The 25,955-nt window shown below is 35.6% G+C and overlaps 1 protein-coding gene and 1 non-coding gene across 6 annotated transcripts in view; one reads left to right on the forward strand and one right to left on the reverse strand.

The window, feature by feature from the left end:
* LOC125658326 (uncharacterized) overlaps positions 1-24,548 on the forward strand; it is a 39,157-nt gene extending 14,609 nt beyond the window's left edge. For 4 of the 5 annotated variants that reach the window (XM_048889555.2, XM_056149294.1, XM_048889553.2 and 1 more), the window contains 3 exons: positions 7,333-7,822; positions 15,346-17,091; positions 20,178-24,548. In XM_048889555.2, coding sequence (XP_048745512.1) covers positions 7,333-7,822; positions 15,346-17,091; positions 20,178-20,374 — 2,433 coding nt within the window. In that variant the 3' untranslated portion in view covers positions 20,375-24,548. Of the gene's footprint in view, positions 1-166; positions 7,245-7,332; positions 7,823-15,345; positions 17,092-20,177 lie in introns of those variants that run through there. The other variant, XM_048889554.2, reaches the window with a different exon arrangement.
* A 638-nt stretch (positions 24,549-25,186) lies between these two features.
* Positions 25,187-25,260, reverse strand: Trnap-agg (transfer RNA proline (anticodon AGG)). The gene has a single exon. It is a non-coding gene; the product is annotated as a tRNA-Pro (tRNA).
* Positions 25,261-25,955: the final 695 nt, after the last annotated feature.

The raw sequence follows: 25,955 nt of genomic DNA on the forward strand, positions 1-25,955 counted from the left end.
TATAACTGCAAACATGAAAGGTATTTGTGGATAGTATTTCAATTTGCACATGTATTTCAAGGTGATTTGTGACAAATGATTGATTTTGGAAATCCCCCACACCAAATATAGATTCTGTACCTATTGTTAGATGCATGATTCATCAAGTGGCTCGTGACAGTTACTGTATTAGAAGCAGTTAGGTGTAAATTTGAATATCAGTTTATACTAATCTGTAATAAGCTATATAGTCCATGTCATACTAAAGCTAGATGTATAGAATGTCTAACTTTATCAACCCAATTGTTGATAAACATAATTTAAAAGTGCATTTTGATATCATCATATTAATATAATATAAGTGCACCTGTGTAACTTTATGTAGAAACACAGCTATTATTTAAAGTTCCAAAATCATTCAAGTCCTAATATCAATGAATTTTATAAACATGAATTTTACAAAGACATGTTTTAGTATGTATATCTGAATTTAGCAAAGATCAAAATACAAAGATTTCACAAACAAAAAGTTAGCAAACTTAATTTCACGATTGAAAGAATTTTGGTAGAAACCTAGATAGAATGTTCTATCGTTAAAATGATAATGTCCTACGAACCCGAGGGCCTGTCCCGAGACACAGTTTGATTATTCTAACTAGTAGAAACCTAGCTCTCACACTTGTCTGAGATGTGACAGCTAGATCTGCCTACTTGGGTATGAATTGATCAATTGGTGAAATAAACTACAGAAAGTTGGAAAGTCAGAGGAAAGCTTTATAACATTAATTTACATGTTCAGTAAAATGAATGAGAGGTAAGCTTAACCAAATCAAAAGAAAATACAATCCTAACATCTGACCTTAAAATTCATAGATTGCAGAAATCAATTTCCACTAACTGTTAATTAACATAGTGAAACAGGAAAGAGGCTTCAAAGTTGATCATTGGGAACATTGAGAAAATGCCACCGTAAAACAATTAATTTCAATTATGGATTCATATATACTTCGAAAATATGTCAATCCAAAAAGTAAAGAAAATTCGCAATCATAAAATCCCAATGATTTTATCATTTGCAAAACCCTAATATTATACTAAACACAATTTTATCATTTGTAAAACCGTAATATTATACTAAACACATGTAGTGACATGACATTAGATGTGGAGCCAGGGCAGAGTATGAGAACATGAAAACAATGCTAACTCTCAACAATCTCAATACAAGGTAATGAAATATAAATTTTTAACTTAATTGTCATGCTTCAAGTTATTGTTTTTAAAGCACTGTTAGAGCAGGATATGGCTGTCAACATGATTTCTAATATCAACATTTTACAAATTTGCTGCTTGCTGCAGTGACATTGCTTTTGGTTTTATGTTTGAAACTGTTAAATAAAAAAAATCCCTTTATCCTAGTTTTATTCCTCACTGTCGCTATGATATACGTACATGTAGGCATGCATGTACATTTTCTTGTATGGACCCTATTTGAGAAATTCAAAATCTGACAGTTTTGCACTTACTATTTGTAAGAGGATTTCCAGAAACTTTAATCAACATATGTAATACATTGGTAGATTTGAATCCTGTCTTGTATACTGCACATGCATCCTGCCCTCGTTTATACCATCATTCTGAATCTTCTTTTATACATAGTCCATGCCTCTAGCTTTTGATGGTATTGACTGTATAGCGTTTTCTTTTTCTCTCACTAATCAAGTTTTATATTTTTCAAATGCAGACTTTAACACTCAATCTTTTTTACTTGTCATCTGGCCCAAAACAATAAACTGAAAATAGACTTAAGGTAGCTCACTACACTAAAGCTTATACCTTTATGACACTACGTCACAAGATGGCGATTTATATGTTTTGTGAAATTATTTGTTTTGATGGATTTGTTTGTCTATCATCGTAGCTCAGTGGTTAAAACATTGGGCTAGTGAACCGCAGGTCTCAAGTTCAAATCCGCCAACCTTTTGTTCATATGTGTTGAAATAAATTTTTGATCATCATATTTTTATCCAAATTTGCATATTTTCTCTTTTTGACATATATACTTTAATATTATATATCATCAAATCTTTTATGATTAAATCAATACGGAAGTTCCGAGTTCCCCAAGAGTTATTTCCCGTTAACTCTTCCATAAATCATGACGTAAAATATGATGACAGTGGGTACATTTGCTAATTACTATCGTTGTATTATTTCTTAAAAGATGATATCCAGAGTTTCTGAGACCATCCAATCTCGGGGAAAAGGCAACTTTAGTGAGTTTATGAGTATTAGATAACAAAATGGCTCAAATAAATATTGTTAATTGCCATCTTTCTTTGATAAAAGCGTCACTCATGTAGAAGAGGAAACGAATAATGATTCAATAGCCAATTTGATGATTTTATTCAAACAAATTATGCTTGATATGGCCAGAATATGCATACCAGTGATTGATATAAACCAAAAGTTACGCTTTTATTACATTAATCGTACGTAATCGTTATGTACAATGCCAGTCTAAGATATAATGTATACATTGTGTACCCACCATACGTCATAAAATGCGAAAGAGTTGGACAAAGGGAAATAACTTTGGGGAAATTCAGAACTTGCGTATTCATAATGATTTGAGAAACTATTTCAGGGTATAGTGAGCCACCTTAACTCAAAATTTTGATTGCTTCTTTAAAAGATTTATCTAGCACAGATAATTTTAAAACTGCAGGTTTATAAAAAAAAAAAAAAAAAAAAAAAAAAATTCAAATGCAAACATATATTAAAAATTTTATTTGTGTATGAAAATTATTTCAAAGGTTAGTTGGATTCGAAATTGAGCCTTTTAGAAGAATATTCTCAACAAACTTCAGGTTGTTCAGACCAATTTTAGGTTGTAGTTTGGCCAGAGACAATTTACAACTTATGAATTAAACTTTCATGTTTTCAATTCTAAATGAAAAGCAAAACTTAATCTGATTGTATTCTTGGGCTTGGGGTAATTTATGGAGTGGAGTTGAGTTGTGGAGTCATGGAGTGGAGTCAATGAATAAAATTCATGTGTATATAATAACCATTTACAAACCACAACACAGGACTTTAATAGAAATGCTTACAAATAAAATAAAAGAACATGCATTACTGAAGGAAGAAACTGACCATGATTTCGCAACTCTTAACCAGTAATTGGAATAGCATTAGCGTAATTTGACTATTAGCATAGAATAATTGCACTTGAATTATGGCCATGATAATTATGCAGCATAACTAGCCAAACAAATAAGATAAATTAAAAAAAATTCATGTAATGTCTTAGCCCCTCTTACACTGCTGTGGAGAGAGGCTAAAGCCCTTCCATTTTAATCTGTCTCCTGTGCTATCCAGAAAAATACTAGATTTACTTCTGTCAATTTATCAATAATATTGATATGTTGTATCAATCTATAATTCATCAAAAAATACTCAGCTATTTTAATAAAAACACATGAATCGGAAATGCCATTGCCAAGGCATGCAGGGCACAGTGTTAAAATGATGAAGTGATTATCTGACATTGCAGGTCATAAATTTGACTTCATTCTTGGCAATTGTGACAGGAAAATTTTCCTCCCATCTAAGGGGATGAAGGGGCTTTGACAGATGTGTGTGCAACTAAAGTAAAACAAACAGATTGAACCAAATTCCAGCACACCTATTTGTACCAGATGAGGATGTTGAGTTACATTACTCTAAAATAAAGAGTGACAGTTGGGGAATGATAAAGTTATGAAGCACAGAGACTCCTCTCCATGACTCCACAACTCCATTCCGCTCCACTCCATAAATTACCCCAAGCCTTTTGGTGGGTGAAGTGGCATAATTGTTCTAATTAGAATGGGGAAAAAACCCGCCTCCTTTTGCAGCTATCAGTTTTTCATATATAATATAGGCACCGTGTAATTTATGGACTGGAGTTATGGAGTGGAGTTTGGAGTCAAATTTTGGAGTCTGTTTTTTCTCTTTTCTTTAGTTTAAGTTTTGCTTTCAAGCAAAAACTTAAATTAATTTTTTTTGTGGTTTTGTTTGTTAATAGAAGTAGTGTTTAATGGAATCTAATTTTGTGTCATCTAAAGCATGGGCACTAATGGAACACCCTTCCATTGTCTGTCTGTCCCTCTGCCACTAGGTGACACCTTATATCTATTGAACTGTAAGAGGTATTAGTTTAATATTTAGCCAAGACATTATGAAAAACACCAGCATCTCTGAAACTGGGTGTGAAGTATTCTGACCTTTCACTTAATTGGAAAACAATTCTATGAGCTAATGTAATCTAACAGAGCTTTCATTTTCAATTAGTATGTTACCTAAAACAGTGACAGTTTATTCTATGTTTTAATCAAATTTAACTGTTACATAAATAATGACCACCATTGCTTTCAACACATAATTGGAAGGTGATAAAACCCCTAAACTAAATTTTATCTTTCTGTCACATCTTTGTTATGTCTGCTAAAACTTTTATAGGTTTTTTGACCACACAGCTGTACAATGTAGGTTAATAAAATGTTACAAGGTTGTTTGATTTTTGCAAATTCGTTCAAATAGCTACTTCCATGGTTTATATGCATTTCCATATAATCCATATTGAGGAAGATTATTCAATGATTTTTCTCTCGTTTACTTTAAATATGCAACTATCAACTTGGTTTCTTAACATGGCACTTTAAAAAGATTATCAATTCACATATACATTTACTTAAATAATATACTTTGCTATGCATTCAATATATTGGTGACTCATGTTGTTCTGCGGAAAACTAAGTTAACCCAACACTAGGTCACATAGATCAAAATTAAACGGTCCTTGTTCACAGTTTACTCAGGGTGTAAGGATTCTGGGCTTTCACTTAGAAAATTATCTATGAGCTAATGTAATCTAATAGAGCTTTCATTGTCAATTAGTGTACTATCTAAAACTGTAACAGTTTATTCAATGTTTAATAAAGATAAACTGTTTCAAAAACAATAAATACTTTGCTTTAATTGACTGGAGGTGTGATATGACCCGTGGCTGATTTTGTTGTTCTCGGGCAGCATTTTAATGAAGATATTTTACATTGCATCTGTCTGTTAGAATTATTAGGTTAGCACAAGGGAGAGAATGCTTACAGAATAGGAATGCAAGAGTGCAAGTTTTTGAGGGAGGGAGTGGACTATCACTACTATGTAGTGGTATAAGTGTATAACTTATTTTAAATATATTTTTGATAAGTTCAGATAACCAAATGAAAAAGATTTTTCTATTTGTTTTTATTATTTTCTATAAAGATAGGACTTTTTCTGTTAATTACACAATTTAAATCAATCGTGTTTCAAAGATATAAAAAATCTAAAACAATAACCGATTTATTTACCGACTCCACAAAAATAATATATTTGAATAACTCCGCCTTAATTTGATCCCACGACACTATATCTAGGCAATCAACAATAACGGCGAACAATGAAAACGAGGGGTAGACCAGCGAACACAAGCAGTTTAACAGATTTAGAGAGAAAAGCGAGGAAGAGATAGGGAGATATGGAGAGAAGTAAAGAGAAAATTATGCTATATTAACAATATTATGTACATTCTTCCATCATGGCTTAATTCTGTATTTTCCCGCAGTCATGCGCCTGGCGGATCTTATTAAGATTCAACAGAAAAGTTGAATGTCAATTTAACTATAGAAACAAGAGGTTCACCGAGTTCAAAATCGATGATAATTTTAATTTTAGCGTACATAACATATACCATGTATATCTACGCTCAATTTCATATCATTTTTTAAGCTCAGATACGCCATATATAACTTTAAAAATTAATTAATTAATATTCTTAAAATTTTATGAAAAACGGTAGGTGTAACACCGAAAAATTGCTTTCTTTGCTATAAACTCTGAACCTAATAGCTCTTGAGAGGCTTGTTAACACATCTAATGAAACTGCATTTAAACAACCAGTAAGGCAGACTAAATCTGTTGATTAATTATGTTCAAAATATTTCCAAATATTTTGAAAGAACCGTAGTTATTTCGTCAGTATCATGTCTATCTATTCACTTCTGGTTTAATTTTCCCAAGTTCTGACTACTTACATAAGTGTCAGAAACATAAATTTTAACTGGGTCATTGTTCCTGTGAATTACTAATCAGATGTGAAGCAGCCAACAATCATACAAAAATATTGAAGACTTTCAAACTAATGCAAATTCTTGAACGTCTTTTTCCATTCATATTTTTTAAAAATCTCAGACTCCAAAATTTGACTCCAAACTCCACTCCATAACTCCAGTGCATGAATTACACGGTGCCTATAATATAACCCTAACCCTGGACAAATTAGGTTTTATCAGAAGTATGGGTTGGATGTTCCTTGTGAAATGACTTTGTGTTGAGATTTATGGACCCCTGTGCATGCATGAGGTCAGGGTGAAGCGTCAGAAGAGTAGCTCAGCTTAAATGCCTTTGAGTCATCAGATTTTTCGATTTTCCCACAAGAACGTACACCTTAAAAATGTCAACATTGAATATCGTATTTTGTGCAGTTATGACATAGACTTGTATATTAAGTTTTGAAACATGGTACACAAATGAACATTTAGCATTCATTCACCTCCTGTTGAATTCGATATTTACAGAAGTCGGTAAAATGAAAATTACAGGTACCTTTTAACTTGTTCTAAAGTTAAATAATCCTGTAAGGAATTTCTCTCAGTCCAAGATTTCTGAATGATGGCATTATACTTGTAACATTTATTTATCAGAACAGCTAAGTGATATATATGTGCATGTTCCCCTGACAGATTGTTGATATGAGATATACATGACGTACCTAGCTGGGGACACTCACCTAAAGTTATCAAAATGCACTATTGAACTGATCAAAGTCGGTCAAGGTGTTAATTGTCAAGAACAGTTATTTAATCTCACAAAGCAATGAAATTGACAGAGAAGAGACACCATTTCTTGTTTTCTTTCCTTGCTGGTTACCTCTGTGACAGAATTTGGATTGATTATTCTTGATTAATTAATTTCCATTCAGCTAGATGACAGGAAAGGGTGCTATGTAATACTGGAAATTGAAAATGAGTTGATTATACAGACCTGCAGCCAGCTTCCTGCTGTAGTGTTTGGAATTTTCACATGATACTAGAATGAGTGATCCATTTGTATCAAATGTCTTTGATATTTTTAAAAGCCAGGATTATTGTCATCAAGAAGTCGCAGAACAATGCACACTCCCTGTAATGTTCTATTTGTTTGATTTGCTTTTTAGTTTATTTGGAAAGTTAATGAATAGTTTAATGTATTATTTTCTTTCTTGATTTAAAGGAGAAATGTCAAAAGGATTCACAGGCTGTCCATCTGTCACCTTCCTCGATACAGAAATTTGTGAAGAGCTTCAAAAAGTTCAAGTTCAAGCCGCCTTCACCATGCAACTCTTCAAGAGGAACTGTATTGAAAGACGAACCAGTGGACCAACAGCCTCCCACGAAAATGCTGAAGTTAGAGGAAGGCCATTGCTCTACGAGACCAGACTATAATGAGCCGTTTTATGATATCATCTCTGATGATGATGATCTTCCGGATCTGGAAGAAGAGTCATGGAAGACAGGGAAGGTGACGGCAGAGGACGGGGTGAAGAAAACACATGTGCTGGAGAGCCCAGAATCCCCCACCCCAGAGAGCCAGATGTGCTCCACCTCCCTCAGGTTTAATCTACAACCCATTAGAGTACCCCTGTATGAAGATATTTCCTCATCAGAGAGTGATGGGCCAATCTACGAGGATATATCTGATGATGATGATGAAAATTGCAAAGGTAGCAAAATTTTGAAACAATTTTCTTTTAGTTTTTATCATGGTAAAGTTGATGTAGCCTTACAACTTTCAGGTATTTGATTAGTGTTTTTAGATCACCTGAATTCATTCAGGTGACCTATTGCTATCTGTTTTTGTCCGTCGTCGTGCGTTAACATTTGAACATTTTCAGCTTCTTCTCTGAAACCCCTGAACCAATTTCAACCAATTTTGGCATATAGCATCTGTGGGTGGAGGGGAACAAAAATTGTGAAATTCGTGGTCCCTGCCCCCCTGGGGCCTGAGGGGTGGGGCAAAAACCATCAAAATGAATGTAATTTTAAAAAATCTTCTTCTTTACTCCTGGACATCAAGAAGCCAAACTGTGGGCATAATTATAATGAGCGTTGAGCCCTCTACCAAAATTGTGAAATTCATGGCCCCTGGGGCAGGAGTTCTTGTGTTAGGGTGGGGCTCTATTGGTCATATAGTGAAAGTGTAGAAATTCTTTGAAAATCTTCTTCTCTGTCCCTGGGTATTAAGTAGACAAACTAATAGCATGGTAATGATGAGCAAGGATGCCTCTTTATACCCCCCGCAACAAGTTGTGGGGGGTATACTGGAATCGGGTTGTTCGTCTGTCCGTCCGTCCGTCCATCCGTCTGTAGACGCAATGGTTTCCGGGCTCTAAAGCATTATCCTTTCCACCTACCATCACCATATCATATATATGGACTACCCATGGGATGAAGATGTTCCCTATCGATTTTGGGGTCAAAAGGTCAAAGGTCAAGCACACTGGACATCGAAGTAGCAATATGGTTTCCGGGCTCTAAAGCGTTATCCTTTCCACCTACAGTCACCATATCATACATATGGACTACCCATAGGATGAAGATGTTCCCTATTTATTTTGGGGTCAAAAGGTCAAAGGTCAAGCGCACTGGACATTGAAGTAGCAATATGGTTTCCGGGCTCTAAAGCGTTATCCTTTCCACCTACAGTCACCATATCATACATATGGACTACCCATGGGATGAAGATGTTCCCTATCGATTTTGGGGTCAAAAGGTCAAAGGTCATGTGCACTGGACATCGAAGTAGCAACACTCAGAAAAGAGGTAGTTTATACCTATTACCAACACCCTTTGGGAGATTGGGGTAAGCGGGGGGTATTCTTAGTGAGCATTGCTCACAGTACCTCTTGTTAAAAATTGTGAAATTCATGGCCCCTGGATCAGGGGTTCTGTTGCTAGGGTGGGGCTCTATAAGTCATATAGTGAAAATGCATTATTTCTTTGAAAATCTTCTTTTCTGTCCTTGGGTATTAAGTGGACAAACCAATAGCATGGTTATGATGAGCAAGGATGCCTCTTTCAAAATTGTGAAATTCATGGCCCCTGGGTCAGGGGTTCTGGTATTAGGGTGGGGCCCTATTGATCATATAGTGAAAATGCATTTTATTTCTTTGAAAATCTTCTCCTCTGCTGCTGGGTATTAAGTAGACAAGCTAATAGTATGATAATGATGATCAAGGATGCTTCTTTCAAAACTGAAATTTATGGCCCCTGGGTCAGGGGTTCTGGTGCAAAGGCGGGGCAGACCACATAGCTATTCAATGTTTCTTCCATCCAAAAGTAAAATTCTTATATTTAAACACAAACCTAATTCAAACATTGGAAGGTTGTTACATGATACTCAGGTGACCTATAAGGCCCCTGGGCCTCTTGTATATCTTGATTGATCTAAAACCTATATAGGATGACAACAGTCCCTTTGCACATGGCAATATATATACGAACAGATGCAAGGTTCAGATTTTGTATCGGATCTAGAGAAATTTTAAAAATGTGGTTTAATTTTTAATAAAAATTGTATTTTTTCCCCAATGGTCTATGCACATCTTGAGATGCCCCGTCTATTTATGTGTTGGTTTTTGTGACGTTTAATAATGACAGCGTTACATACAAACTAAGCTTACTGTTTCTGTTGATCGTCTTTGTAAAACTGGCTTTGAATTTCTGTCAGTCTCTGTGTATATATGGATGGAGAGTTAGTTATCTGTCAACAACCGTGATTAAAATGCTGGAGTGTGTAAAAAAAAATGAAAAATCAGAGAGTGAAAAACAAATGACTTTCAATAGAATTTTATGAAATTATGGAAAATTTCTCTGCAATGAATTACTTATTTCCAAATAATGTTTTGGTCATTGTAATATGTAAACAAAAGCAATTCTAATGTCAAAATAACAACAAAAAACTACACCATATGTCTGGTGATTTTTATATACTGTATATAGCTGTTTGAGTCATTTTGATAACATTAATGGACAAATATGAATGCCCCTAGAAGTGATTTTCTTGTAAACTGTACTCTTTCTTGTAAACTGTACTCTTTCTTGTAAACTGTACTCTTTCTTGTAAACTAGCTATAAATGGACCAAACAATCATCTAGGTTAAGTAGACTTTGTTTCAGTTTTGATTTTGCCAGGTGCTTCCTGCTACTTCAGATAGCATCAGCTTTCCACCATGATTTTAATGTACTATTTGCTGCGTCACTTTGTTTATTCATTGATAGTACAATATCGTTAATGTACACGTATGTGTATCAGCATGAACGAATTAATGGAAGGGGTTTATTCATTGATAGTACAATGTCATTAATGTACACATATGTATCAGCAAGGACAAATTAAGTGGGAGGGGGCTGGACGAATTAGTGGGAGGGGCTGAGTTTGATTTCTAATTCATCCCGCTAACTGAACTCCCATTTTATATTTAACAAGATTAATTATCATGTCAGAGTTTTTGGAAGGTTTTTTGCTCACCTATAAGCTCATGTGAGTTTGATTTACAAGTCAGACATTTGGTTTGACAACACCTTGAATTGTATCAAACCTACCAAGTTTTTATCCGCCCTAAGCGATTATGATAATTTTATAACCTTTCATGTATTCGAAGTTGGAGGTTCAATGAAAACTGTCTCCAATGTTTTGACCTAGAATTTCAATGTTGGAGTATAATTTGTTGTAAACAGATAGTATTATCATGGTATAGTGGTGTGGGTGTGTTCATCAGTACATCTTTCAGCACGTAGATTAGATAAAAACAAGAACTATAAAGCTAGGATCATCAAACTTTGTACATATGTTCCATTGACTCCAGCCTATTGTTTTTCAAGGTTAACGGTCAAGGTCAAACTTACAGCAGGGATTTCATAGACATAAAAAACAAGATGGAACCAATACCACTAATCTAACACATTTATTCACACATTATAGATGTTCGTCCGCCTGTCTGTGTGGTCAGTCAGATTAACACTACTTACAAAGTTATCAGTAATTGTTGTACACTGATAATGTTATAAGTACTGTTTTAATACGCAACTTCCGAGGTATCAGCTCTTCTGTGATAGAGGTACGTTCAGTGTTCTGTTGAACGCTTGGGTGGGTACAAGATGTATACATTTACTATAGACTAGCTATGTTAATATGGATAAAAGTAATGAAAGTGTAAAGTTTGTTTATATCACCCATTGGTATACATTAAACTGACCATATCAAGAATAATATTTGATTGAATTAGGCCATTAAATCAAATATGAAGTTATTGTTTATTTCCTCTTCTGTACTAGTGATATTTTAATCAAAGAAAAATGGTGATTGTCGATTTTCATTTGAGCTATTTTATTAGGTCACCTGAATTCATTCAGGTGACCTATTGCTATCTGTTTTTGTCCGTCGTCGTGCGTTAACATTTGAACATTTTCAGCTTCTTCTCTGAAACCCCTAAACAAATTTCAACCAATTTTGGCATATAGCATCTGTGGGTGGAGGGGAACAAAAATTGTGAAATTCGTGGTCCCTGCCCCCCTGGGGCCTGAGGGGTGGGGCAAAAACCATCAAAATGAGTGTAATTTTAAAAAATCTTCTTCTTTACTCCTGGACATCAAGAAGCCAAACTGTGGGCATAATTATAATGAGCGTTGAGCCCTCTACCAAAATTGTGAAATTCATGGCCCCTGGGGCAGGGGTTCTTGTGTTAGGGTGGGGCTCTATTGGTCATATAGTGAAAATGTAGAAATTCTTTGAAAATCTTCTTCTCTGTCTCTGGGTATTAAGTAGACAAACTAATAGCATGGTAATGATGAACAAGGATGCCTCTTTATACCCCCCGCAACAAGTTGTGGGGGGGTAAACTGGAATCGGGTTGTCCGTCTGTCTGTCCGTCCGTCCGTCTGTAGACACAATGGTTTCCAGGCTCTAAAGCATTATCCTTTCTACCTACCGTCACCATATCATATATATGGACTACCCATGGGATGAAGATGTTCCCTATCGATTTTGGGGTCAAAAGGTCAAAGGTCAAGCACACTGGACATCGAAGTAGCAATATGGTTTCCGGGCTCTAAAGTGTTATCCTTTCCACCTACAGTCACCATATCATACATATGGACTACCCATAGGATGAAGATGTTCCCTATTTATTTTGGGGTCAAAAGGTCAAAGGTCATGCGCACTGGACATCGAAGTAGCAACACTCAGAAAAGAGGTAGTTTATACCTTTTACCAACACCCTTTGGGGTAAGCGGGGGGGGGGGGGGGGGGGGGGGGGGGTATTCTTAGTGAGCATTGCTCACAGTACCTCTTGTTAAAAATTGTGAAATTCATGGCCCCTGGATCAGGGGTTTTGTTGCTAGGGTAGGGCTCTATAAGTCATATAGTGAAAATGCATTATTTCTCTGAAAATCTTCTTCTCTGTCCTTGGGTATTAAGTAGACAAACCAATAGCATGGTTATGATGAGCAGAGATGCCTCTTTCAAAATTGTGAAATTCATGGCCCCTTGGTCAGGGGTTCTGGTATTAGGGTGGGGCCCTATTGATCATATAGTGAAAATGCATTTTATTTCTTTGAAAATCTTCTCCTCTGCTGCTGGGTATTAAGTAGACAAACTAATAGTATGATAATGATGATCAAGGATGCTTCTTTCAAAACTGAAATTTATGGCCCCTGGGTCAGGGGTTCTGGTGCAAAGGCGGGGCTGACCACATAGCTATTCAATGTTTCTTCCATCCAAAAGTAAAATTCTTATATTTAAACACAAACCTAATTCAAACATTGGAAGGTTGTTACATGATACTCAGGTGACCTATAAGGCCCCTGGGCCTCTTGTTATTAAATACTAATAAACTTACTAATACTGTGTGTCCCTGCAGTTTGGGTGGTTGCATGATGTCTGATAATTAACCTTTAGGCAATATATCAAGGCAGCGATAAGCATTTGTACCCACTGTGTGTGGACGATAGTATGCTTTGCGCCTCACTGTGCATAAGAGTTCCACAAAAGGAAAGAACTATTGGGCAACTTGGAAATTGTGTATTGGACCGACCACAAAATGTACCAAGTTTACTGATAACCCTCTAAGTACTGTTTTAATCGGACTGCATGACCACAAAATGTATCAAGTTTACTGATACATGTAACCTTTTAAGTACTGTTTTAATCTGACAGACACAAAATATACAAAGTTTACTGATAACCTTGTAAGTACTGTTTTAATCGGACCGACCACAAAATGTACAAAGTTTACTGATATCCTTATAAGTATTGTTTTAATCGGACCGACCACAAAATGTACAAAGTTTACTGATATCCTTATATGTACTGTACGTTTTAATCTGACAGACACAAAATGTACAAATTAAGTTTACTGATAACCTTATAAGTACTGTTTTAATCTGACAGACACAAAATGTACAAAGTTTACTGATATCCTTATATGTACTGTACGTTTTAATCTGACAGACACAAAATGTACAAAGTTTACTGATAACCTTTTATGTACTGTACGTTTTAATCTGACAGACACAAAATGTACAAATTAAGTTTACTGAAAACCTTATAAGTACTGTTTTAATCTGACAGACACATAATATACCAAGTTTGCTGATATCCTTAAAAGGACTGTTTTAATCTTGATTTATTTTTATGAATTATGCTCCGACAGTTAACAGTTTCTCGATTAATCAAAGGATTCTAGGAATAGTGATATAAGCAAAATAAATATATGATTTTAAAATGTTAAACATTATGTACTTATTCAGAACTGATTGGTTTCACATTTAAGACTTTATTAGGCATTGAAATAGCTGCTAAATATTTTATTTTTATGACTCTTCTGTAATCCTACCCTCTGTTTATGTTTTTAACAATAAAATCAGTATCTAATAATTTGATTTCATTATCATAAAATTAATCAACATATGTTACAAACAAATTTATAAATGATTGAAGGATTTTATGACATTCAACCCCCCCCCCCCCCCCCCCCCCTAAAAATCACTGTCTGCATTCAGCGATGCCCAGACAGATTGACCCTTTTCCATGTGTGTGTAGTTTTAGTGATGCACAGACAGATTGACCCTTTTCCATGTGTGTGTAGTTTTGGTGACGCACAGACAGATTGACCCTTTTCCATGTGTGTGTAGTTTTGGTGATGCACAGACAAGTTGACACTTTTCTGTGTGTGTGTGTGTGTGTAGTTTTTGTGGACTATACATGGATAATCAGGATTCAGAGAATATCAGATAAATTTCGTCAACATCAAACTAAATATATGAGATGTCTTTGAAATTTTGAGTGCAAAAAACATGGATTCCTTGGTCTTGAGATGATGTTTGAAGTATAAAAGCCTCAATCAGCGTTTAGATTTCAAAACATCATTTCTCGACCTCATATATTACCCTACAATATCCACAAAAATATTTACTTTATTTCTTGATTAGAAATTTCTTAATTAGAGTGAAATTATTCCTCAATTTAATATGTAACAAAATTATTTTTAGAAGCTGCATTTTATTGATACTCTTTGGTATAGAGAAATTGCAAAAAAAAAAACTACTGTCGGAGCCATTTTAGACCAACAAATGGTTTATTTAGATGTTAATTTTTTTTTTTTTTGATTACAGGCGACCTTTGATGGCTCGTACTTTGATCTCTCAAAATTTTTGATGTCATGTAGTGAAATATGGTCTCAATTTTTCTCTCTATATATCCACCAGTAACATTTTTGGTCTTCAGATCATCACTTTGTCAGTACTTTTAAAAACATTGAATATTTCAGAATATGTGTTACTATTTTTATTTTTCCACATCAGACTTTGGACCAGTGCTGGTGCTAATAAACTGACACTTTTTAAGAACTCTTCCATTTGATTTGAGTTGAACTTCAGTATTTCAAACAACAACAATATATTGAATACCAAGGAAATGTTGAAGTGATTTGGAAGTCCCAACCACTTATTCTTTAAAGTATTTTACTCTCAATATCTCAAATTATCAGATATGTCAGAAGTTTTTTCATGGTCCCATTGACTTCAAGATAATGAGGTTTGACTGTATTTAGAAAATTTGGAATGTATTCACATAAATTTATGCTATTGGAGATTGTGTATCAAAACGTAAAAAGTCATATAGGCTCTTTAATGTCTATGCCATATTACGGGTACATCTCTCTAATTGAAACAAAATTTGGTTTTACAGCAGAAGTTGACCTAAGGAATGACAGCAGTGTGATAGTTCAGTCGGACAAGGACGACAACTCAGTCATTGTGATCGACAGTCAGGATGAAAGTGTCAATAAAACTCCACAGAAATTAGTTCACCAACAGGAGTCACCCTTCAAAACAACGGAGAAACAAGACAGCCCCTCCACTCCACAGAAATTAGTTCACCACCCGGAGTCTCCCTTGAGAACAACGGAGAAACAAGAAAGCCCCTCCACCTCACCCTCCGCACAATCATCACCAGGGGTGGAGAATTTGTTTAATCAAAAAATCAGGCAAAAGTTGGCAGGTATTCTTAAACAAATTAAGCCATCCAAGTCCATTGTTAATGATGGCTGTAGTTCACCTCTCCAGAGGACAAACAGTGAGAGTTCATTAAGTTCGATGGTCAGTCAGAATGAGAGACATTTTCTGGATGTGTTGGGTAATGGAACAGTTGGAGCAGAGGAAGCGAATGCTGGAAATGTTGATGGTGGTTCAAGAAACTTGTCAATCACTGACAATAAAGATAAAGCTATCATCAAGAAACCACAGTATAGGAGAAAAGTTCACTTGAGATGCAGAACTCAAACAAGTAGTGAGGAGTCAGAGGAGGACAAAAAGAAATTTAAAGGCCCCTGTGTGTTGGAATTGTTAAAACCGCTGAGGATTAATTTTCTTACAGATGATGTGGATGTCGCCCTGAGTCAGGTGATGAGCGATCTTCACATAAACACTGTCAACAGTTGCTTTGAAGAGGGCATGGATTTTCTGGAACAGGGTCTTCAGTTTATCCATGATTTTTTGGATAGTTATCAGATTCCTCAGAGTATGTTTAAGGATATAGTGATGATTGGATTGATAAAGAGGGACACACGCATAATGCTGAAAAGCTACAAACTGTTGTTAATCATTCATGAGAAAAATCCTGCTCTGTTTTCGAAATTGGAATGGGACACCGTGAAAACACTCATTGAGGAACTATCAATTGGACGAGGCTTGTGGAACCAGGAACCAGTCATTCTTCACATGGTGGGTCTATACTTGAAGGTCTTGATTATGGCATTCGAGGAGGAACTACATAACAGTAATTTAAAGGACCCACGGACAGTCAGACAGACCAATGTGTACAAAATCCTCTCTTATGACAGTGGGTACATAAATCTAAAAGAAGTAGTCAACTGGATCAGGTGTTCGATCACCAGTGGGGAATACCCAGAGGTGCGAGACACTGTTTACTTAAGACATTTGGCACCTGAGCAAGATCTCAAAGATCTGGACTTGCGTAGACAAGAAACTCCCAAGATGCTACCGTTACTCCAGAAGCTGGTATCACTTGGAATTTCTGTGTCCTCATCTCCCTTGGAATGTGCCAAAATTATGGGCTCAGAGCTGTTAAAAACATATATTTATCTGACAAGTATTAAACACAAACGTTTACTTATTGAAACCATTAGTTCAAATATACTGAGATTTCGTCTTATTTCTCTGGTGATATTAAATCACTGTGAAGAATCACTTGAACTGGGCTATGACTTCCCACAGGATTTAAAGAGTATTTACGAGTGCTATTATTGTGCCTTGCCACCGCGATGCTCGCCCCTGACTCCGCCCACCACACCCCAATCGGATGAGGAAAATGAGCAATCGGGCCCCCGAGTGGAGCACTACTCTTCTGTACAGGTGGAGGAGCTAGCCATGATTCTTTATTACGTCACACAGAGTTATCTGCAGTGTAAAAAGAGTAAGTACGATGCTTGAGGCCAAAATTAAATATTTTTGTGTTTTCGGTTTCCCTACCCTACCCTACCTACATTTTTGCTACAGACCCTAAATGTTTTATTGATGATATATATTTATAAAGAAATAAAAAAAAAAACCGGAATGTTTTTCTATTTTGCGTTTGAGGTTCTCTGATTAACATTTTGACTGCTATTGATCTTCATCATGTTTGAAAAGTATTTGTAATGTAGGTGGGCCTGTATTTAAAGTGCCTCAAAAACTAAGATTTCAAATAAAATGTTTCAATGAAATAAAATGTCTTACCATGCTTACCTACCTCTCCTACCTAATTGTCTGGGGAAGTAAAATAAAAAAAAACCCACATATACGTGTAGTTCATTTTGGTTTGACTTTTGTGTACTCAAGGAAAATTTGATCTGACATCAACTCCTTCTCAAAAAATGTGTAATTTGTTAATTCTTTCATCAGTACTGGCTGTTGTGGTCAGATGAGGTATTGGTAATTTGTTAATTCTTTCAATTTGGTACTGGCTGTTACGATCCGATGAGGTATTGGTAATTTGTTTTAAAATTCTTTCAATTTGGTACTGGCTCAGGCTGTTATGGTCAGATGAGGTATTGAACTTTATCTACAGGATCTAGGGACCAAAGACTTTCTTCATGTTTAATTTACACAAGTTTGTGTAAGTTGACAATGTTTAAAGACCCATCCCAAAGGATCAAGTAATTTTTAAGATTTTGAGGATCTACAACTCTTCCCATCTCTCTGCTTCTCAGGAAGAACCTGTCTCCCGAGTTGATCACAAGCCTTTTCATGTTAACCTCATTCCACTTGTACAGAGCCACTTCTATGTGTACCGAGATACAAGGTTGTATATTGATTTGCATCCAAAGGTGCCACCCTATATTAATGAATATTATAGTTCCACACTGATCTGATCGCCGTGGTGGTCTAGAGGTAGAGCACCCGCCCTGCATGCGGAAGATTAAGGTTCAAATCCAGGCTGTGACAGACCTAAGTCATTAAAACAGTCATAAACGCTGAGCATAGGTTTAAATTTGAAGCCCTTCACCAGTATTGGTGACGTCTCCATATGAGTGAAAAATTCTCGAGAGGGACGTTAAGCAAGATACAATCAATCAATCCATATTGATATCCAGTATGCCTCAAACTCTTTGAGAACTATAGAATTTATGAAATAACCAGTTTGAAATGAGAATGTTGGGATGATTTTTAATTACCTGTGTTAATTAGGTAATGAATGAGTCTGTAGATGAACTGTTGAAGTACTGGCATTTAGATATCTTGTGAAATTAACAACTATCGATTTTAAATCCTGAAGTTCTTAATGGTAAATGACCCCACATTAGTGTTCAAGTTAATATTGACCTTCTAGCATGTCTAGTGCAAAGTTACACAATTTGTCAAATTTAAACCATTATTATGGACCAGATCTACATCATCTTAAGATCTCTCACACACCAATTTTAAATGATCAAGTAAAAAGCGTTACATTGAAGTTAGAAAGCAGATTTATGTGTGCAGGGGCTTTATCTCTCCCTTATTAATGAGCTGGTCTTTGAAATCACATGTATATACCCAGTGTATTTCTGAATAGAAAATATCAAATTACAACAGATATATATAAATTATTAAAGTCAGCTATTTAGGTCTTTGTCAAGTAGGAGGATTACATCAGAAAATATTCCAGGTATGGATCTGTATTCTGAATGCTGAGCTGTGCATCAGTAGGCTAGGTAGGTGTTGGAGAGAAGCTTCTCCATGTTGGAAAAACATATGTATAAGTATACTACATGTAGATGTCAGAAATACAAAAAGTATCCAACATACTAAATCCTGTCCTTCCACTGAGCTCATACTTACATTAAATACTAACCTTTATCACTAAATCCTGTCCTTTCACTGAGCTCATACTTACATTAAATCCTAACCTTTATCACTGAACTCTGACCTTCCACTGAGCTCATACTTACATTAAATCCTAACCTTTATCACTAAATCCTGTCCTTTCACTGAGCTCATACTTACATTAAATCCTAACATTTATCACTAAACTCTATACTTACATTAAATCCTAACCATTATCACTGAACTCTGACTTTCCACTGAGCTCATACTTACATTAAATCCTAACCTTTATCACTAAATCCTGTCCTTTCACTGAGCTCATACTTACATTAAATCCTAACATTTATCACTAAACTCTATACTTACATTAAATCCTAACCATTATCACTGAACTCTGACTTTCCACTGAGCTCATACTTACATTAAATCCTAACCTTTATCACTAAACTCTGACCTTCCACGGAGCAGTTGCACTACATGAAGTTAACCACAAAAAATGCAAAAGTAGGGTACGCCACTCCACATTTTAAAAAATCTTAAGAACCATAGGGCCAGAAATTAGTTGAAACAAGTTTGGTTATGTTGCGACCCTTTCGGGTTAGGTTGGGGCCACAACATGGAGTAAACAACTTTTCATGGGAATAAAGATTGAAAAATATCTTATAAATCTCAACAGCTGAACTACAGCAGGGTCGAGATGACTCGGGTGAGCAGTGTGGCCCATAGGCCACTTGTTTATATTTTTCATCATAAAACTTTACAGTCTCATTTCTACATTTTTTTTTTTAAAAAAGGCTTTTGTAATTACATGTTGGTTTGAATTGATCTGTTGACAATTTATTTTTTTTCATGGGGAAAATGTAGGATCTATCAGTTCACTTGGATGCCCACAAAAATTTATCATTTTAAAATCTTGAGCAACAGATAGTCAATGTATTTATGTTATCAAAATAGAATTATGAGTCACAAGTGAGCATATAGTGAAGATTGGTGGACCATTGGTTTTGTACAGTCATGTTCTGTGTGAGATGAAAGATCATTTCTTCACAAATGTCCATGTGGGGGAAAAATTTCAGTCACATGCAGATAATTCCTGTAGTAAAGATAAATTTTATATCAATTACTGTCAGTAGAATGTGAAAATTGAAATACTTTCCATTTTATGACTTTTAGGGGTAAAAATTGACAATACTGGCAACTGTCTTTCAAATTTTGCAGGAAAAGGTCACAATGTTCTGAGAAGAAAAGCACATATGAGTCTACATGAACTGAACAGCCTATCTGCAGAGGATGAGAGAGACTTAAGACAGCTTCCTGCCCAGGTGGAAGAATTGAGGGGGTACCTGCTGACTCTTACTAGTGAGCTCACTGACAATACACACCTGTATCTGAACCTCATGATGTGTCTGTCATAGGTCAGACAACACACCTGTATCTGAACCTCATGATGTGTCTGTCAGGTACAGACAACACACCTGTATCTGAACCTCATGATATGTCTGTCATAGGTCAGACAAAGCACCTGTATCTGAACCTCATGATGTGTCTCTCAGGTACAAACAAAGCACCTGTATCTGAACCTCATGACGTGTCTCTCAGGTACAAAGCACCTGTATCTGAACCTCATGACGTGTCTCTCGGGTACAGACAAAGCACCTGTATCTGAACCTCATGACGTGTCTCTCTTAGATAGATCACTGGCTGCCACTATGTGCATGTGATATGTTAATGTCACCATCGACAGATAAGCTGTGACTCTGGATTAAGGGATTTCTTATCAATGTGCAAATGTTGGAAGGAGAGTCATTCACACTGCAGAATATTTTTTTTTTTAGACATACAAGGAAACCTTGAATTCATTCGCATCATGTATCTGGGTCATTGTGAAATTGAGAGGCATGGATATGAACAGCTTTAGTTATAATATCAGTTACAATAGTTTGTCCCAACATTTTTGTTTTATAGGTCCATTTGTACAGGAATGTTGTAATGTGAGAAGTGGAACGTGAATTAGTTGTTTTTTTTATGTTATGAGTAGAAATGTAGACTGATAAACAGAAATGTGTTATTATGATACATGTATAGTCCCACATGCCTAACTGGTAGGGGGAAGGTGCGTGATGTCTGGCCAATATAATCTTGCCCTATTATTTTTAAGTATGAAATTTTTTGAGGGAAGCAAAGATTGTTATTTGTCTAGTAGCACAATTTGTTTAAAATCAGATCTTTGTTCTGCACAGGTAGTGTCATATCATCACTGGAGTGATCAAAGGTCTGATTTTAATCAGATTGTCTTGTAGTATTAGGACCGGTTGTAATTCATATCAAGAAACAGGCCAGATTTGATAAAGCCTCCTATTACTTGCCAAGATAAAAGGTCACATCCTCATTTAGATCGCTATGATAATTATATAGCATTTGACACCTGACATTTCAAAACTATTAACAGCTTCCTCCCATGCTTTATGAAACCTTGGACACAGTATCAGGACAGTGCAACAGTAGTATTCGTTTGTTTGTTTTCTTTTACATCTATAAGGGTAAGAACAACAATACTATTATTTGTCACAATATTCCTTCTTTAATTTGCAACCATGCTTGTTTGAGGTAGCCCTGCCCTCGTATGACTTATCAATATTTATGGTTCAGATAGAAAAGTATATCAATCTCCTCTTAATCATGTTGATATAGTTTCATTTAATCAATAACCAAAGAAAATGCACATATGTTACCGCCATTTTAAAGATATCAGACAAATATTTATCAGCATCAGAAAATAGCTCATTAAACAGCATAATTAAAATACATATAAACCTCTTAAGGTCACATTAATTTCAACAGTTTAAGGAAAATGCCAGTTTATTATAAATATAGATAAATTGATTGTGGCATATAAGGGAAATCATTGTGTAATAGACACACCATAGAGAAAATACCAGCATAGGAGTTACTGCCCTTGATAACATGTCAGTTTACCAATTTTTTTTTTTTTATCCAGTGAATAACCCCCCCCCCCCCCCCCCCCCCCCCCAAGATATATTTCTATCATGCACAAAGTTTAATTGAATAAAGATAAAAGTAAAACGTATGGCATCACAAGAGGGTGGAGTTACAAATGTGCCTCACTTTAGATTCAAGTCTTGACCCTAATCATGAATCTGTATAGCAGATTAAATGATACAAGCATTGCTGTATGATATTCAAGTTATCACAAAGCATGGTTAAATTTTGGGGCCACAGCTTTCATTTCTTGGTGCCACTGTGGGCAAGACCAAGTGTTGGGGGTGACCCTTGAGATTTTTGTCTCTATTTTAATCCTGTGTATGAAGTGATCTGTAGTTTAATCTGCAGTGTTAATAAGTAAATTTTAGTGACTTTCACTGATACTCCATGATTTTGTGTTCATGTAGTTACAGTACAAACTGTATACCAGTTATTTATAGTGCTACAGATAGAGTCTAATTAATTGTTTTAGTTTTGTATTAGGTTAATTATTTCATTGTTGAATTAATTTGTATAAGTTGTACGTGCACCGTTTTTTGGGTGTTTTTTTTTTTGTATACATGTATTGTCTCAGAAAATCATAGACATTGCAAAAAGTAACAAGTGGATTTCACCCTGTTTTCAGGTTTTTCTTTTCTTTTCCATTTTACCTCAACGAATAGTAAACATAAACAATTTCAGTTTAACATAAAGCCTGAAATTAAATTTTCTTCAAAGAAATTATAGCAATAAATCATTGCACTTAGTACATGACCTCTGAACATAAATGTCTTATTTATGATTTTTCATAGCATTTTGCAGTACTCTTTGTGAATTTTTAGATAAGATTGCAATGTCTACTATTTTCAGGACATCCTTTGTATAAAGTTAGTGACAAAATAATATATTTTTGAAGCAAAGAAATGTTTGGAAAATAATCAAAATTAAACAACCTTCATTATGTAATCCCCCCCCCCTCTCTCTCTCTCCTCTGAATAAGAAATGGCCTTCATTATGTAGGGCCCCCTCTCTCTCTCTCTAAATGAGGCATGCCTCTAGATAGCTGTCAGTTGGCAGATTTGCTGTGATTTGTAGAGTTCAGTGTTGGTAGATTGACATTGACAATAGGACCTTTGTATGTTTGGAACTGCTGTCTCTTTGTTACGGCACATGATAATTCCTTAATTATATTTTGTTTTTTGTTTACTTTGTTACTGCTGTCTATTTTTTGTTTATTTTATCTGGCGACAATCAACGCATTGACAATTTACATTTGAGTTCAAAATAACATGATATTTTTGCCGATTTGACGGTCCAAGCTTTATAATGTCAGACTTGCCTGTCTTACTCCTAGCTATAGAACAGACTGGCATTTTAACTAATAAGAATTGATGATGAGTGATAGAACTGTACTTTATACTCATGGCGATTAATGTGGGGTACTCGGTACCCGTTGTCTTTACCTGTGCAGGTGTGTAGAAATAGAGTTTAGGAGTTAGGTACACCGAGAGCTTTCATCCATTAAGGAAACTCAGTTTCTCCAGGCATGGTATTGTTACACATTCATTCCACTTGGTCATTTCCATTACAGTAAAACTTGCTTATAAGGGATTCCTTGGGGCATTTTCTTTATTCCCCATGTCCATAAAAGGAAGTTTTTTGGGCATTTAAACATGTAATTAAGTTCTTTATATTATAAAAAATAAATATATTCTGGATATACTGTAGGAAAATAACACTACACGTTTGGAACAGAATTATGTTTATTTACTCATTACCTGTATCACCGACATAAACATGCGATAAGTTTGCAATTATTCACAGTTGAACTGACAGAACACTTGGATTTGTTTTCACTATGGTCACTATAACAAATCTAACGAGGAATGAATTTCCTTTAAACAAAGAATCCCTTACAGCTGAGTTCATTATAATCATTCTTTCTTGCAAAATGCTTCTATAAACAGAATGTCGTAAGTGAGTTACTTGTAAACAAGTTCGACTGTATTTTTTTTTAACAGTTTCATGTTACACATTGCAGTGACCTCATTTTCATGCATTTTCAGTTATTTTATGAAATTCGGTGTATTAAAATCATTCCTGTATGTATTGTGTTCCTATCATCTATTTAAAAAGTTTTATAGTGGTGTATCTGAATTTGTATTGTGAATGTTTACATTATTATGTCAAGAACATTTATAAAGAGACTTGGTGCAATTCATACGTATAAACAAGTCTGATTTTTGTGTTTGTGTTTTTATAGTGTACATTTAAAATTTACATGTAATGCATTTGAGATATTGGTGACATAGGTATTAAGTTTGACCAATATTTCTCATAACACCCTTAAACACTTAGTCAATCAGCACTTAGTCTGTTGTATAGAAGAAGAATTAACAAATATAGTATACACAGATATGTACTCTGGAGACATATTTTTTATATGTTTGTACTTTAGTAATTTCATCTTTGTCAGCCTGTATGGAGACCAGAGTTGTAAATGTTTATTATTTCTGTTCCCTGTTTTGTACATCATTTTTTACTAGAGATGAGATGAGAAGAAAGACACTCTTGTTTCTTGAATAAAATATACCTTTTCTGGTTAAAGCTTTTGAGTTTTTGAACTGAAGTGATATTTTCTCACTCATCCTGATGATATCCTCTGTGAAAGTTTGGGGGCCACACAGAACATTGCAGACATCAACAGGTGCATTTAGAAGAACTGACTGTTTTAATATGGTTGATTGATTGAATATTGTTTAATGTCACTCTTGAGAATCTTTCATCTTATCGAGACATCACCATTGTCGGTGAAAGGCTGCAAAATTTAGGCCTACTCTTAGCCCTTACGGTCATTGACCAGGGAGGGATCTTAATTATGCCACACCTGATGGGACCTCGGTTTTAGCAGTCTCATCCGCCCCATTTCGTCACCTCTTATGACAGGCAAGGGGTTACTGAGGACCCATTCTAACCTGGATCCCCACGTGTGTGGGTTATAACTTGGTAATACGGAGATGACAGAAGATCATACTACTTGGCATAAAGGTTGTGTACAGTGTGTCAAGACCCTGAGCCAAAATCAGCCATACAAGGGTAGAAAATGTTTTGAATTTGTCCCCCGGTCTTTTTCCTTTAGTAGTTATGTTTGGGAATAACCTGACAATGTGATGGTCTTCAGTGACTACTCATTACCTATCATTTCCTATGGAATACAGCTGTACCAGGAAGGGAGGAAATGCAGTGGACCAGACCGGGATTCGAAACCCAGACCCCCTGAATCCCTAGTCAGGTGCTCTACCAACTGAGCTATCTGGCCACCAGTGATCAAACCCGGCTGACTGCTACACTCCTCCCTCCTTAAATTGTCTTTGTCCTTGAAGACGCAAAACCCACTGGCAGATTCTTTTACCCAAGCATGACTTTCACCTGCATGTCCAAGGGTGGTCAACGGCACAAAATGTAACAGGAATGGAGAAAATGTAACAAACAAGACCAGAATTCGAACCTGGGCCCCATGAATCTCTAGTCCGGTGCTCTACCAACTGAAAAATCTGGCGATGGGCAATTGAAACCATTTGACTGCTTCACAGCAATTCACAGGTCACATGTAACACTGCCCTTCATTTTATAATTCAGATCAATTGACATTAAATTTTCCCTCGATGAAAATAATTGTACCAATATCAAACCAGTGAGTGATAAGGGAATCATGTGGAACTGCTGTGTATGTAATTGTCATTCCTAGGGCTGGCTGTGTATGGTATGGTTCAATGGTACATACACCATTGAGAGTGTCTGATTTAAAGACCCATGATGTTTACTTCTAATGACAGGAACTCAGCAAAGGAACAGTCACTACCTATGTATCTTAAGGAACAGTCATTATACCTATGTTAAACATCTCAAGGAATAGTCACTATACCTATGTTAAACATCTTAAGGAACAGTCACTATACCTATGTTAAACATCTCAAGGAATAGTCACTATACCTGTGTTAAATATCTTAAGGA

The sequence above is a fragment of the Ostrea edulis genome, chromosome 9, assembly GCF_947568905.1.
Source record: "Ostrea edulis chromosome 9, xbOstEdul1.1, whole genome shotgun sequence".
In the NCBI taxonomy this organism is placed as follows: Eukaryota; Metazoa; Mollusca; class Bivalvia; order Ostreida; family Ostreidae; genus Ostrea; species Ostrea edulis.